Source organism: Crocodylus porosus, unplaced genomic scaffold (genome assembly GCF_001723895.1).
Source record: "Crocodylus porosus isolate Cpor-Errol unplaced genomic scaffold, CroPor_comp1, whole genome shotgun sequence".
NCBI classification, from domain to species: domain Eukaryota; kingdom Metazoa; phylum Chordata; order Crocodylia; family Crocodylidae; genus Crocodylus; species Crocodylus porosus.
Window position 1 is genome coordinate 29,305,140 of NW_017728943.1, and position 17,095 is coordinate 29,322,234.

A 17,095-nucleotide genomic window follows, 5' to 3' on the forward strand; every position below is an offset into this window, starting at 1 on the left:
AGTCCTGTAATACCTGCCCTGTTTGTAGAGCATGCTGTGCTTTAGACACAGTGATTTGTCTGCGTTGAGCTGAAAACTGCCAACAGAATAATGTGCAATAATTAATAAATAATGAGCTCTGTATGTCAGTATATTGAACAAAACCCTGAGCTCTTTGGGCAGTTCATTATTTTGATAAATCTGGTAATAGGTAGCTTACACAGAGAGCAAGCAGGGTACTTCTGCTCTGTGGAACTGAAAGCAGTGTTACAGCTGTGCTACTGTACAACTGTCATTGGAAGTGCTTGCATCAATCAGTTGAAACCAGAGAAAATGTTGGTGAAGAAGAGTAGTAGGGAACTGGAACTGATTATTTAGAAAGCAACTAACTGTTCCTTTCACCCTTTTTCTTTTTTTTAGCATTACCAGAACCTTTGCATCAGGTAAAACGGAAAAGGTGATCTTTCAGGCACTTAAGGAATTAGGTCTTCCCAGTGGAAAGGTATTTACCAATTTTGAATATTTTTATATGAAGGAATTGCTGAGTTGTTCATATTTATAGCTATAAAGTAAGTTGTTTGGATTGTTAGAAAAGCATGCTTGTGGTGCTCAGACAACTTATTCATCATCAGAGTTGAGGGCTATTTACTAAGCATAAAAATGTAATAAGGCCTATACTCAGGCCAGGATTCAAAGCATCTCAGACAACACCTGACTTAGGTATCATCTCATCTAAGCTTTGCAGGCCTTTATCAGAAGGGCAGTTCAGGATAAATCCATTAGGTGCCTAGGATCCCCGTATGATCAATGAAGAGACTTCAGAGTTAGCTTAATGAGATTCCGTAGTCACTCAAGTGCTCTCTACATAGAATGGTGAACAGTAGATGCCTCCAAAGTGTGATTAAAAACCCCAAGATGTCTAGAAGAAGTCATAGAAAAATAAGGCTGGAAAAGACTCCAGGAAATTATCTAATCCAACCCTGTGTTTAAGGGAGGAAGATCCCTGTCTAAACTATCACAGACAAATGTTTCTCAAACCTGTTCTCACAAATATTGAATGCCAGACTTTATAAAACCTTTCCTAGGTAACCTATTTAACCACCCTCCCTCACAATTAGGCAGTTCTTCCTAATATGCAACCTAAATCTCCTTTACTGCAATTTAAGACCATTACTTCTTGTACAGTGTGGACACAGAAAACAGTTGATTGTCATACTCTTCATAACACCCTTTTTTTTTGTATTTGAAAACTTATCAAATCCTACCACAGCCTTCTCTTCTCCCCTCTGAATGACCTCAGATCTTCCAACTTCTCCTCCTATATCATGGCTTCATATAATTTTAGAATCATAGACAAGTAGGGCTGGAAGAGACCTCCAAAGGTCATCTAGTCCAGCCCCTTTCTCTGGTCAAATAGATGTCTACCTAAACCATCCCATACAAGTCTTTATTTAACCTGTTCCTAAAACTGCACAAGCAAGGCACATAGCTCAAGGAAACCAAGAACATCGTAACTTGCCACTGGTAATACAGGGAAATTAGGGTACTGTGAAGTGCCCTGCAACTGCACAGTTGCTAAATGTACTTGAGAGAGCCAAGGAAGAGGGCCATGCCATACACCGCTGGCATATTTCTAGATGTTTAATCCTTTGTGTTGACTTTTTCCAGTTTGTCCATGTTTTTCATGATGGGTTGTACTCTATTGAACATTGGTAGATAGTAATCCAGGTGAGGCCTTGCTAGTGCTGAACAGAATGGAAGAACAATTTCCCCTGATTTACTTGCAAAACTTCTGTTAATACATCTCAGTATGCTATCAGCTTTTAGCTGCTACTCTTCCCAACTTGGTGTTATCTGCACATTTACTAAGTGTGCATTCAAACCCATCCTCTGTTTCATTAATGAAGATACTGAACAGCACGTGATCCAAGACAGGTCTCTGATAAACCCTTTCAACAACAGTTGCCTGTTAGATACAGTTGTCTTTTGAGCACAATTATTCAAACAGTTATGCACCTACCTCACAGTAGTTTCATCTAACCTATATTTTCCTTAGGTTACTGATGAGAAGGTTGTATTGGCTGTGTGCATGTGTTCAGATTCTCCTGGTTTGTTCTCCTAGTAGAAACCTTACACAGAGACTCCTGAACAGACACTCAAATGCTGAATCCCTGGGCTAGGGACAGAAGTTACACATAAATGAGTTTAAGTGATCAGAAGCTGGTTTAAACCTGTAACAGAACATACGTTCAGTGCACATAAACCAGTTTTGAAATGGCCAAACCTGGTTTAAGATAAACCTGATTGAATGTAGTATCAGACTTAACTGATTTATGTCAAACTAGTTTATGGAACTTCTGTCCCAGACCCCTTTTTATGTTAAATCACAGTACCCCAGCATCCCAGCATGTTTTTCAGCCCTGGGCTGGGCTGGCTGTCTGCTTCAGAGACCAGAGCTGGCCCATCCTTCTCTTTAGGTAGAGACTGCAGCCAGGAGACAGCAGGGTCTGCCTGGCTTCCCCTGTTGCACCCTCGTGTGGCTCGCTGCTCAAAGAGGGCTTCCCTCTCCCCCACAGCACGGACCCCAGGTGGCATCTGTTCACAGTCACACCACTCCTATGCTAGCTAATGCTGAGCGATGTCTATGTGTGTGTCTCCAATTTCAGTAGGACAAAGGCAGACAGGGCTTTTTGGACCTAATCAACAGGTCACCTGGCAATGTTCCTCCCTTCTTCCTTAAAAATGCTTTGCAACAAGTTGTTTAAGAAGAGCTTGAACTAATGAGAGAGAGGATTTGTTCTCTTGATGGGCTGATAAGCTTTGCGTTCTGATAAGCTCCCTTCTGGCTTCTGGCTTGCTGTCAGTGTTAAACGGGACAGAGAGAGGTTTGAGAAATGACCTGGCTTGCAATGAATGCAGTGCCTGTAAGTTTGTTGCAGACAGTATGAAGAAGCAGGGAGAGGGAGATTGAAAAGCTCAGTCTTATCAACAAATGCATGCAGTCCACACAAGCAATCCTCCCCCCAACCCCCACCCTTTGCCTCAGAGTGCTAGCTGGGGGCCGGGGTCTGGTAACACTCCCCCATGAATGGGGAGGTGGAAAAGCCTGGTGAAGGCTGATTCACCCTCCCCCTCCAGGCACACCCTGGCTGGGGACTATGCAGGCCAGGGTGGGGGTTTAAACTCCTCCATAATCACAGTGTCCTGCCAGGACCTGGCCACACCCTCTCCCCTGCCCGCCTCAGCTCAGAACTGTAGAAGGGAAGGGAGGACTCATTCTGGCTGCCTCTGGTTTCTAGCCTGATCCACTGCAGGCATGTGCCAGCATTTCCTGAATTAAAAGTGATGTTTATCTACTTGCAAATTGGTTCAGTCTCTACATGTTAGACTAACCTGCAAAGATTGAATCAGTTCAGGCTTGGGCTTTTTAAATGTCTGTCCCTAGCTCTGAAGAGCAAAGAGCTTGCAGTGCTGATGCTGTGTATTCAGAGGGCCTCTGTGTACACATCTCATTATGATCTGCAAGCTTCCCAGTATGCCTGGCAACAGTGCACAGAGCAGCCCCTACCTGCTCTGTGCCTCCCTATAGCTCAGTGGGGGAATTGTGAAAGGGCCCTGGTCTGTTCCCTGCTGAGTTGGAGCAGCAAAATTCAAAAAGTGACACACTGTCCCCATGGGACCAGTAGGGGGAAGTAAAACGCCTGGGCTGCTGGAGGTCTGTGCTGTGGCCTCTATCAGAAGAGAACATGTACAGATGTTCATTCTTCCAGGGGAAACTTCTCCTAGAAGTACTATAATCCTGGTTGTTCCCGGGTTATTTTCCTTCCAGAGTGGCGATTTTTGCCTTATGAGAAAAATCCTGACCATCTCTACAGTCATGGTTTCTACTGGTAGAACAGGGATTATCCGAAGAGAAATTTAAGGTCTGTACATGGCCAGTGTCAGAAACTTAGCTAAAGTTGGGGTATATCATATCCAGTGGTTCTCCTCATCTACAAAACCTGTCGTCTTTTCACAGAAGGAAATCAGGTTGATTTAGCCTGGCTTTCTCTTGATCAGTTTATGGTTGTTACACCTCCTCACCTTACTATGTTCTAGATGTTTAGAATTAGATCCTTTCTTTGATGATATGCTCCAGTATTTTTGCAAATATCAAAGTTAGACTGAATGGTCTGTAATTTCCTGGGCCCTCCTTTTTCCGTTTCTCTAATGACTGGCATTATATTTGTTCTTTCCAAGTCTTCTGGCTCTTTTCCTCATCTCCATGAGTTCACAAATAAAATAGACAGTGGTTTTACAGTTACCTCAGCCAATTTCTTGAATGCTGTATGATTAATTTCATTTGTCCCTGCTGATTTGAAAACATCCGGGTTGTCTAACTTCTAACCTGTTTTTCCCCTACCTTAGGCTAATTATCTGCTCCACTGTCCTGTGCTGTTAACCATGTTTATCATCTGATAGTTGATCTTTTTGTGAGAACTCTGGTCACATTGACCATTATTAGATTCCTTTCCCCATTCAGCAAATAATTCACACTTTCTATGCTCTTCACTGCACTTCTGCCATGCTTATAGAATGCCTTATGGTTGACTTTTATGTTTCTTTATAGTCTCTTTATGGTGCCTTGGCTTTCCTGATTTTTACAAATCTGGAAGGACTAAATCTGTATCTCCCACTTCCTAGCCCTAAACATCAGCCTGTAGTCTAAAGGCACGCATTAATCCTCCTGTTGAAGCTGGGCCAGTGCATAATCATGAGTGGAGAGAGAGGGAGAGAGAGAGAAAGGAGCAGTCTGCTATTGTAACCTAGTGGTTGTGGCCTTCCAATATCTATTTTTCCTATATTTAGGTGAAGTTTAGATGCCTCCCAACAACTCTAAATTACAATGCAGCTGAGGCAGGACGTAGTTGCCATGGAGTTCCTGAACATGGCATCTACCTAGCTTCTAAACATGCTAGAAGTGCTAGTGTAGATGACAAGAGAAAAATGGAGGCACCTATGATTTTGGTTCCTGGCAGTGGGGCATTTTGAATTTCTCTTTGTAACTTCTGTGCCTAAACTTGGCCTGAATCCAAGTTGGCTCTCAGTGTTATCATAACCTTTGCTTGGGGCTTTTATTTTATTTTAACCTTTGCTTTGTTGGGGCTTTTATTTTAATGTCTCAGTGAGTGGAATATAAATATTCTAAATTTGCATTGTACCTTGAATTGTTTTTTTCCTGTGTTCAGAAGGTAAAACGAATGCTTGCCTTTTTGATGTCTGCTTTTTATATAGAATTAATGTTGTGTTACGGCCAGAATAGTGGCACATTAAATGTTAAATGTACCTGTAGCAAGAACAGATTGAGAGCTGTTTTTAGAATATTTAATAGAAACACGTGCACTAGGTAAAGCTTTAAGATATTGTGTCGACACATTTTTTTTTCCTAATACTAAGACATGCTGATAGAATAAGAATAAATAAGAAGGGGTTTGAGGACTCATCAATTTTTACCCTTCTTTGCAGAATGATGAAATTGAGCCTGCAGCATTTACTTATGAGAAATTTTATGAATTAACGCAAAAGATATGTCCTCGTACTGACATAGAGGAACTCTTTAGGAAAATGTAAGTTAAATTTAATATTAAGCTCTTTTAAAATTGTTTTATTATAATTTTTGTTTCTAATACTACGCTACAAAGACTACCTATTTTTTACTTGTGATACCATGAACAGCACTAGGAGACAAAGTCAAAACTGTTTTCTTCCCCCTTCTCTTCCCCTCAAGCTACCAGTGAAAAAGTTCACTCAGCATTTTAGAGCAACGTTTACATAAATTAAAGAAAGCACCTGGAACTTTTTTTTTCGCATTGGCTTTACTAACTATCAACAATTTTAACTTGCTCCTTTAGGTTATTAACACAGTATGTTAACTAACTAGATTAAGTCAGAAGTCTGATTATCTAAGAGTTTAATCATTCAGACTCTTCTCAAGTGGAGGACTTACATGTTTTATGAATTAACATTGGTTAAATAATAGCAAGGACAGAAAGTATTATATTACAACAAGCACGGACAGTTAGTATGTTTTCCTTGGCAGTCTCTCTTCATTTTGAGGATACACAGCTGCTTCAGTGTTAGAAAATTAGGTTTTTGAAAGTATCAACAATGTCAACATGTAAATCATACCTACTGTAGCATCATATATGAAAACTTACATTTTCTAATAAATTTCTTTTCAGCAATGGAGACAAAACTGATTATTTAACGGTAGACCAATTAGTGAGCTTTCTAAATGAAGTAAGCTTTTTCATACATTAACTACCATACAAGTCTGTCTGCCGTGGCTTGCTTCTTCCAGTCTTCTCATTGCATGCATCATGCCATTATTTGCTATGCTTCTGATCTGCTGATCTTTCCATTATGGCAACATCCAGGTGCAAAAATCAGCTCCAACCTTGTATGTTCTTGTGCTTTGTATGTGTTGCCTTTGCGGATTGCTTCTGTTGATTACTTGCTGTGGTGTGTAACTTTTGTTGTGTTTGTTTTATAAATTTTATGCTGTTATATTCAATGCAGTTAAACTAAAATACACTCACTGTTTTATTACAAGCAATTGTTTTTACTTTTAGACATCTGATTGTTGGATTTGCTGGTTTTTCTGAGTAACAGGAAAGTGATGTGGTCTTTTAGATGTAGTAGTTTGATTCTCTACCATCAACCATCTTTTCTATGTATTGCAAATCTATGGAAACTAAAAATACTTTAGTAGAGATGTAATTTTGAACTAAAAGAAAAATAAAATGACAGCAGTATATCTTAGATGTATGTTTATTACAAGGTAAAATGAACTACACAGTATTTCTTAAAATCTAGATCCTAGAAGAAAACTTATTTAACAAAATATTATTTTCTTCTATTCCTAAAGAATATTAAAGTGGGCGAGTATGGCCCAGTTCTAAGTTATACATCCATTAAGTGAGTTTGACTAAAATTACTTCAAAAAATCAGTTACCATACCCAAGGAAATATCCCAGCATTTGGACTGTTAAATACTTATCTATGGCCTATAAAATTTCTTCCTCTTTTAGTCAGGGTCTTTTAGGGAGCTGGTGGGTTGTCCAAATACTTTTTTAATTGCTGTTTTTTAATTTTCACATGAAAAGATTTAAGCGAGTTTCTCCTGCTTCAAGTTAACATCATATCTAAAGGTGGGACTTTTTTTTTTCTTTTTCAGAAAACAATACTACACCTTACTCAAAAGCAAAATAAACAAAGAAAGCATTATAAAGTCATAAAATATGCATTTTCACTAGTCTTATTAATGGTGGAAAATACGAATACTTTTCAGTTTCTCTTCCATATAATCCCCAATCCTGAAAATGTTTATGCACATTTAACCTCATTATTGTGATTAGTCTTATAATCAATTTTCTGTACCAATTTAAGCATCCTTTTTGCGCTTGGGTTCAGAAGAGAACACTTCAGTTGCTAGAAAGCTACAGCTGCCCCTCCACCCTGTATGACTCATCATCCAAATTTCATTTTAGCAGGGGATGAACTTCACTGTTTGAAACATACTGCACCTGCCTAATACAACATGAAAGGCCTTGGTTTATTGACTGTTCTTCCCTTTCTCCTCCCTCACACATACACACAGGTGTGCATGTTTATTTCGGGTGTTAAAAAGGAATCATGTTAGCTCCTAGACGGATCACTTTCATGAAGTTTTTAACTTGTTTTTCTTGAATTATTTGAAAGAAAAATGAATGTCCTTTTCAATTCTACACCTCCAAGAACTGTCCACCAGCTAACATCCTAGGGCTCTCACCCCTGCAAATGTTGAAATGGCTGGATATTTCTGGGTTGTCTTTACAGAAAGCAGCAGTTGAATTTTTGCCTCTTCAATGCTTTGTCAGGTTACAGTCCTTTTAAACTATTAGAAACTTCCCTTCTCTGGCCAACTGCAAAGGAGTATGCATCCTTACCCTTACATTTTTAAACACAGGAAATCTGTACCTAGTCCTTTAGCTCCCTGTTTGAAGATTTAATCTGGTGCTGAATGCAGTATCTGACCTATTGAATGGGACATTCTATTCTGAGCACATGACATCAGTGCTGTAGTCTCTCTGCTGGCTTTCTTTTGGTCCCTGAACAGAGTTTAAGGTGATGGTCACGATTAGTAAGATGCTAAATGACACAGGACCTTCCCACATAAGAGTTCATTTCTCTTGTGACATCTGGCCACCACTGCAATCAGCAGAAGTGCTTACCCTGGATGATATAAAAGATTATGCTCATTACGAAAGGGAGGGGGAGCTGCTAGCAACATGTTCTTGATTAAGACATCTGACTTCTGTTCCTACTTTACCAATTGACCCTGAAGTTAGTGACTTTTCAGCTAGGCTGAAGAAACATTTTACTTTACAGCTTGTTAGCAATAGATGAGGGAACAAGAGGCTTTTCTGGAGTTTTCCCATTTTTATTGTCCTTTGGTTACCACTATTTAACTGTTAAATGTTGCTGGCTGACAGTTAATTTAATTATATACCAGTGTTAATGCTGCAGGGCAGTTTTTATAAATGTAATTATTGTCAGGCACTCAGAGCTCTTGTTGGAGGTGTTCTTTTTTTAAAAGTCAATCTAAAGAAAAAAGTAGAAAAAATAAATTAGACCTAAAACGACATGGACTTGTTCTTGCCATTCATTGGAGTCACAAAGTTTAGGTTAGCCCTTCCACAGGAACTACGATAAATATCAGTTTAATTTATTTTGCCAGAGCTTCCCTCTTCTGCCAGACAAGGAGAGAATCTGAAAAAGAGAGCAAACCCTCATTTGAATAACCTACCCCTTTTTAAATATCATGGACACCTTTCTTGCTGTTGCATGTCAGAAATGGGCAAAAAACCCAAAAGTAATTTTAGATGTCAATAATCAAGGCAACTTGGAAAAGGGAAACCACCTCTGTGGAAGAAAATGGTCTCTCCTTTTTGCCTGTCCAAAATTAATCAGGATTTTTCATTCCCTTCCATCTTACATAATTCACCCTTATATGGCTAAGGAACATCTAGTTTGCTGTCTAATATAGTAACTAGAACAAGTAACAGCGGTTTTGTTGGACTTCTGTGATTGGTCATAGGGTGCGTTGTCCTAATGGGTGAAACCCCATGTTTTTAATATTGGTCACCTCACTTATTTTGTGTTACAATTGCTCTGTGCCACAAACTTAACCAGCATTTACATGAGAAAGGCTCCTTGACATTAATTTTTTAACACCTTGAAAAAGTCTCAATTAGTCTTGATTTTTTCATCATTAAATAAATGTAGAGAGACATATTTTACCCAACTTAAGAAATAAGATAATGAGCTGTGATCCAGACTCCAGGCAAAATACCTTGCTGTTAGTTTCTTGCTGTCTTTTTTTTTTAAACCCCAGTTGCTATGAAGACACATTTTTGCCTTTTCCCATTTATTTTGTTCCCCTGTCACTTCAGCTCTGCTCATAATTTGTGGGGAAAGTGAGGGTGGGAGTGAAAGCACTGTTTAGAAAGAGCCTTCCCTCTGCTTCCCCTCAGATGTTCCAAATGGTGCATTTTCACTAATGGTGCAAAACTTGTCACTCATGAATATATATGGTAGGCTGATCAGTTGCATGCAAGTGTTGTGCTGCTAAGTGATGCTTAGCAAGATGTGTCCTGCATTTAGCTGCTTTCATTTCATATTTCATCTTGAGTTTTACTTGGACATCCAATTAGCCAATCTATAGTCAATTCAACTGCGATACTCCAGATGCTGCAGATTGTCAGCAGCGTTATCTAAAGGATGCTTCATCAACTGCATGATTAAATTGGCATTAGTTGTAATTTCTTAGAATGAATCAAGCGCACACACCATTGTGTGGACTGTAAAGAAGAAATCACGTTGCTTATTTTTGATTGGATATGCCTAGATGTGGAACAGATCACAAAAAAACTGTTATGCAAGAAATTACAACAAAATGCGTAGACTGTCTCTATAAGCCACATGCATCCCACACTGTCTGCTCCTAAATCACTGATCAACAGTATGCTGATGGCTTATGTTAAATTTGTGAATCTTGCTTAAATGACAGCTCTGAAACTGTGCACCTACCTGGGTAAAAGAGTGTTTCCATGGCCATATTTATTTATTTATGTTTGCTTGCATCTGCTTACATACCACTACTCAGTGGAATTTTATTTTGTCTTTTAATGGAGAATCAGGCACACAGTGTGCAGCTTTAATTCAGAGTGAAATAAGTGAAAATCTCATTGCACAATCCAAAGTGAATATTGAGTGAATCAGGCTTTTAGTGATTTGTTTAAAGTCATTGATAAATTGTACCTAGAACACATAAATATAGTCTTAACATTATCTGTGTAAAATATGATGAAATCCCAGTATAATTAATTTCTATGACTTTGGGGATAATATTATGAAGAGTTTTAATTATTTACTTATTTGCTCCATGAACCTACACTGATTTTTCAGAAAGTTGAATAACCCCATATTTATAGGATTCACAGAAATAAACATTTTAATTTTAGTCAGGTATAACACTGAACATACAAATTAATTAGGCCTATCAATTTGTGTGACCTGCATAAACGAATTGTGAATAGAGTGAAGATTTACTACATAATGAAATATTAACTATTAAATGTTAACATTTTATTAAGATATATACCATATTCATTATTTTACTTTAATGAGTGAACAGTGCAAGTTATTACACTTGACTCTTTTTAGAAATAATTTTATAATCAAACTTGCTTGAGCATTTGATACAACTATAAGTAGGTTTTTTTCTATATTATGCTAAAATTTACAATTAGGATATTCTGTATTTTCTAGCTTTAAAAATTGCCCATCTCTTTCTTTCTTTATCATCATTAATAATGAAACATTCTTGAATAATAGTCATGCATTATATAGTCATGCTGAATTCTGTCATTTTCTAACTTTAGCATCAACGAGATCCACGACTGAATGAAATTTTATTTCCATTCTATGATATAAAAAGAGCAATGCAGATAATTGAGACATATGAACCAGATGAAGACTTGAAGAGTAAAGGTAAACAAGTGTTTATCTTGGGGAAAAGGAATCTGCATATAAAAATTTATCACCATATTTCTTTAGACACTTGGCTAACATTGTCAAAATTGTGTAACCTATTTAGGGGCCTACATGCCTGTGGAACAAAAACATCATTTAGGCACAGATAGACATAATGCTTGAAGTACTTCAAACACTGAGCCTACTGATGTGCATGGCAAAAGAGGTGCTTTAAAAATGATGCTCAGAAAACAAGGAACACCTTTGAAGAGCTTCTTGAAAATGTCTGTACACAGGGGGTTGCTTGGTCATCTGACATCCCGTAGTGCTCTGCTCCCTGACCTTTCATCCACCAACCAGGGCAGGAAAGCGGAGCAAACAGCCAGTGAACTTCCTTCTGTGCATTCAGCTGTGCTTGGTCCTTCAGAGGACCAGGGGCCAAGAAGCATGCAAGGATTTCTGCTTTCCTACCAGGAAAATTCTTTGCATGCCAGAGACAGCCGAGCATGTAGCAGTCTTGAAGTGCTTCAGTAGGAGAGGGGAAGTGAGGAGGGAGAGGCTGCTGGCAAGGCATTCTTGTCCATAGCCTTAGGCACTTTGGAAAATGCTCCCCTGTGCTCCTGTTTACTCACTCAGGCATTCTAATACTGGGCAACAATATAAAACCCCGAGATCAAAATCATATAGCAACAACACATTTAGACCCTTCTAATTCAGATCTTTCTGGGAATTGAAGAGGCTGACAGCATAACTTAGTCCTGGGGGCTTCTCTAACTTACAACAGTCTAGCTGGGGTCGTTGCAGCTAACAGTACTGCACAGAATCTGCATTGCTTCCAGCTGTGCTCCTGCCCCTGGCATGCTTCTTCCAACCAGGGCTTATAAAGGGGCCCTTGGGTTGTAGTCTTAGAGTTGCTTTCCTTGATTTTTACCTCATAGTAATCTTTCGTCAGATGGCTTTAGGCAGGGCTCTTAGTTCATACCACTGTCTTTGCATCAGACAATGTATAGCAAGACATTGTTGTTGCTTGTATAGAACCTGTGAGGAGACAGCCTCTCCGTAATGCCCAAGTATTGGAGGAGAAACCTTCCTGCACTGCTTTGGCAACCTTATGAGAGGTATGCCCCATCAAGAGTAGCATACTTCTTACAATAAATCAATCTTAAGACACCCTGGAATCCCATTCTTCTCTTTTTCTAGAGTCATTGCATTGGAATTTTGAAGTGTCCAAGTCCCTAGAGGCCAAACTCATTTAATTTAATGAAAAGGAGGCTGCCACTGCTATTCAATCTAATCTGTGTCTGTGTATTGTTCAAATGTCAGCGTCTTTCAAATATCTTCCCAAAATACACAAGGTACAGTGGAGATATTCCTTCCAAAATGAAAGATTGTGCATCCAAGTTTTAAGTGGGGAGAAAACTAATCAACTCCTTCAGTTTTGGTACACTGAAAAGACAAGGATTTTACAACTCTTCTACTGTGTCCAGAAATGGATGCTGACCATTAATCCTTTCAGCTAGCCATTGGTGATGGTAATGACTTGAGCTTATTACTGTTTTAATTGTTTTTCCAGTTAATAGTTCGGTTGTTTCGTAGCCAGATGCAGAAAGAATCATACAATCAATGAGTTGGAAGGGACCTAGACAGATCATCTAGTCTGACCCCCTGCCATGGGCAGGAAGGAGCACTGGGGGTGGCAGGGGTCAGAAGACTCCAGCCAGGTGCCTATCCAGTCTCCTCTTGAAAAATAAGAAATGGTTTGTTTCTTCCAAATCGTTGTTTCCTCACCAGCATGGTGACTGTGAGCCACCCTTCTTCCCAAGTTCCAAACAGGTCCTTTATTTAACGTCCTCTCAGCAAAGCAAGTGAAACAAATAAAAATTGTGGCCATTCTCCCCTCAAGCTATCAGACCTTTCCAGCCTCCACAAGATCCTTCCTCCCTCCTTGCTTTCTTTCAGCTAGCCTTTTTAATGCTCTCAGCTGGAGACTCACCAGTGACCAGATCTCCTCCACCTGTACCTCAACAGCAAGCAAGGCTAGCTGCATCTTCTGGGTTCGTAAAGGGCCTGCACCAGTGGTCTATAGCCTTGTTAGACTCGAGGAACCCCTTGGAAAATGTCAGTGCCTAGTTTTCACTTGATTTTTGACTACAGAAAAAGAATTGATTAATACTCCTATTGCAAAGACCTCAGAAAAACCACAACAGGTCAGAATGCTTAACACTCTGGGTTTATGTTGTGAATCATGTCTGCACACCTAACAGTGCTAACATTGTGTGGTATCCTGTGGCACCTCTGAAAAGATCTCAAGGCACCCAAGGGTGCAGTGACATTGTGGTTGAGAATCAGTGGCCTGCTCCTTGTCACAGTGATTTCATAAAGGTTTTAACCTTCTGGAATTAAGAGTTATAGAGAAGCTGATGGCAGCACCCAGTGGAAGTTAGGATTTCTGGTGGCTGTTCTGTGCAGTCCAATGCTCCTATTGAAGCCTCAGTTCAGCAGCATACTTGAGCATGGGATGGCACCATATGGGCAAGTGAGACCCCATTCACTGTACGATAGCAGTTCTACCTCAACTGTTGTGCAGCAAGAGTAAAGGATCCGTTGTTAGAACTGTGGGTGCTTCTACATGTGCAATTACTGTGACTGAATATACTCTGGATCAATTTGAGCTAGAGTAAACTAATCCCAACATTACCATCTGCACATGTGTTTAAGCACAGTAATTTACTGTGCTGCCATCTGGCTGCACAGTAAATTAGTGTACTGTGCCCTAATTGCTGTGCATGTGTAGATGGTGATGCTTTACTGCACTGAAAATTAGTCTGCTGCCCAGTAAAGCATCTTGTGTAGACATGCCCAGCGAGGAATAACTACCCCCTCTTTTTTGTGTTCTACAGTAAATGAATAGTTCAGTACACATCTTCTTCCAGGGAAGAGCACCTCTAGAGTCTTCTTCTTTTGGCATTGCTGCTTGTGGGTAGATCAGCCTCTTTATTAAAGCCCTTGTAAATATTCACCATGCTTTCCCAGTCATGATTTTTTTTCTGTCATTGTTTTTTAGATGAACCATATGCCATTCTTCAAGATATTTTTCTGCTATTCTTCATTCCTTTTGGGAGATGGCAGGGAGGGGAAAGAATCTCATGTCTTAGGCAGAGAATGTAGGTTTTAGGGTTTGGCTTTCCCCCACAGACGCACTGTCTGTGGGGGAAGTGGTTTGCATCAGAGTTTTCCATATGATTCACCTTTGACTGAGAACTAACACAAAATATTTAAGCCCCAAGTATAACTTTTTTTCAGAAGTTATGAACAAGTAAAAATGGAAGGCACTGTGGGTTCACTGTTTGAAAAGACAGGTCATGATAAACAAGATAAAATAGAAGCTGTTACAACATGTGCTTTGCCAAAAATGGGGCTCCAAACTGTGGTATTAAGAGAAAAAAGTTCCAAATTGATTCCAAATATATTTATTTAATGCAAGTGTTCAGAAGATTAACTCTGTTCCTATATAAGTTGTTTTCAGGGGTAAATTCTGATCTTATTTATACCATAATCTGTCTCATTATTTGCTATAATTTATGAAGCACAAAGCAAAGAAAAAAGGAACATCAAAGGTGTTTCAGCCACTTGGGGTTTTAAAAGACATAGAATCTCAAGTTTAAAGAAAATTATACTAACATTTAAAGATATCGTATTTATCCAAAGAACCTTATCTGACTATTACACTAACTTGTGCATTTTTGCTTCCCTTCCAGGTGTCATATCAAGTGATGGATTTTGCAGATACTTGATGTCTGATGAAAATGCCCCAGTCTTTTTAGACCGCTTGGAATTATACCAAGAAATGGAACATCCTCTGGCTCACTACTTCATCAGTTCCTCCCACAATACATATCTAACAGGCAGGCAGTTTGGAGGGAAGTCTTCGGTAGAGATGTACAGACAAGTGCTGTTGGCTGGATGCAGGTTGGAAAGAGAATATAATGGCTTATAAACGTCATGTTTAAAATATTTCATTGTACATAGTGTCAACCTCAGCATTGATTATAATATACCCGAAAGATTAACAGAAATACAAACAGTATGATAGCATTATACATTCTTTATTTTGCAGAAAATAGAGAGAAAGGGCAGCCTGTTGGCTGTTACACCACAGGGAGGCATGTGGGAAAAGTGTAGGCGGGTATCTCTTTGCCAAAGTGCAAAATTCTGCATATCAGGGCATTTAGTTAATCAATCTAATTAATCAATTTAATTAAGTCCATCTAGATTTATAGGAAAACCAACCAGTAACTTTCTGTTTAACTTCCTGAAGTGCACTAATAAGTAAAAATTCGCCTGTAGAGAATAAATACAGGAGTGTGAAGGTCAAGAAAAAACATTTTTTACCCAAATATTGTATGCTCTTGCACACTTTACTTTTAACATAGTAAGTCCAGAGTTATAAAATCAAAGTGAAATGATGAGATAATAAGTTGGAACATTACATACATTTCCTCTCAAGCTGATTGTATTACTTCTAAAATTACAACTTGCTCTAGCTTCTGCACCTGCACTTGACTGATTGCCTAGGTTTTCTCTATTTCTCTGTTTATTGAATACAATACATTTATTGAATAAAGTAAATAGTGTATGTATTTATTTAAATGCTGAGAAGGTTGACATGGTATTTTTTGGGTTATTAGATGTGTTGAACTGGATTGTTGGGATGGGAAAGGTGAAGATCAAGAACCAATAATAACACATGGAAAAGCAATGTGTACAGATATTCTTTTCAAGGTAAATTTTATGAATATATGTGTAAAGAGGGATCTAAAAATTTGGAATTAAGTGCAAATCCTCCTTCTCACCTTTCATTTCCCAAACTGGGAAAGTCTGCAGAGAGAGACTCCTATCTCCTGTCGCACTGGGAAGAGCCCCACCGGAAGCTGCACGCTATCCAGGGCCTGGTCCGACAGGGCTGTTCTGCTCCACTTGCCTCCAGGGGCACTGCTCCTCCTGCTCCTGCTCCTGCCCCTGCCCCTGGTATGCTACTCTGAGTGTGTGGTAGGGGGAAGCTTCAGCCTGGTGACTTCTGCCCCAGCGTGCAAGGCTCCAGCTCCTGGCCAACTTCCACCTGCTCTGCCCGGCTGCAGGTGACCACTCATCATGCCAGGTGGGTGGAGCAGGTCAAAGACAACCAGTTACTGAAGCCACAGCCCTGCATGCTGAGGCAGGACTAGCCAGACTGAAGCTCCCTGCCACTTGGAGCAGCACAGCAAGGGTAGGAGCAGGAGGAGGAGCCTCTACTGAAGGTAAACAGTCTACTGAAGCAGAACAGCCCCATTGGCCTGGGCCCTGGCCGGTGCATGCAGCATCTGGAGGGTCAGTTTCCTGGTGTGGCTGCAGCTAGCTGGGTGCTGCTCTGCTCCCCTTGCCTCCAACAGCAGTTCCTCTTCCCACTCCTGCCCCGGCTGCTCTTCTCCAGGCAGGCAGGGTGGGGGAGGCTGTGGTCAGGTGACTTGCACTGAAGGCAAGGGGAACAGAGCAATACCAGGAACAACATCAGAAGCTGTGCATGCTGGCTGGGGCCCAGGCCGGCAGATGGGAGTATGGTGTGGGCTGCCCCTGTGGGAGCAGGTTAGGCTCAGACCTATGCAGAGTGCCCTGGTGCCAGCTGTGGGCTAGATCCAGTCAGTTGGCAGGTCAGATCCGGCCCACGGGCTGTATTTTGCCCACCCCTGTTCTAATGGTTTGAATCATCCACATAATGATGGGTCCTTTATCCAAATCGGTTAACTGTTAGCCTTGGTCTCTCCATATGAAAACATAAAGAGAACCCATTCAGACCCCTTGCACAATCTCTTCAAAGCTAAGTAGAGACATTCGGGGGCATTAGGGAAAGGCTGAATCGGTTCGAAACGGCTGCACCATATCAGGTTAGTGAGGACGGAGGTGCTAGCAGGGGGGTTAGGGGTCCAGCAGGCTGGAGGGGATCGGTGGTCCGCCGGGGGATGTGAAGAAGGCACGACCCATGAGTGGTAGGGGGCTCCCCCCACAGGTGGGGTGGTTGGGGCTA

The 17,095-nt window shown here is 40.3% G+C and overlaps 1 protein-coding gene across 4 annotated transcripts in view; it reads left to right on the forward strand.

Annotated features, from left to right (window-relative positions):
• PLCB4 (phospholipase C beta 4) overlaps positions 1-17,095 on the forward strand; it is a 315,512-nt gene that overhangs the window by 203,962 nt on the left and 94,455 nt on the right. For all 4 annotated transcript variants that reach the window (XM_019549095.1, XM_019549097.1, XM_019549098.1 and 1 more), the window contains 6 exons: positions 400-481; positions 5,485-5,585; positions 6,201-6,258; positions 10,944-11,052; positions 14,793-15,003; positions 15,723-15,816. In XM_019549095.1, the coding sequence (XP_019404640.1) occupies positions 400-481; positions 5,485-5,585; positions 6,201-6,258; positions 10,944-11,052; positions 14,793-15,003; positions 15,723-15,816 (655 nt within the window). The remainder of the gene's footprint in view (positions 1-399; positions 482-5,484; positions 5,586-6,200; positions 6,259-10,943; positions 11,053-14,792; positions 15,004-15,722; positions 15,817-17,095) is intronic.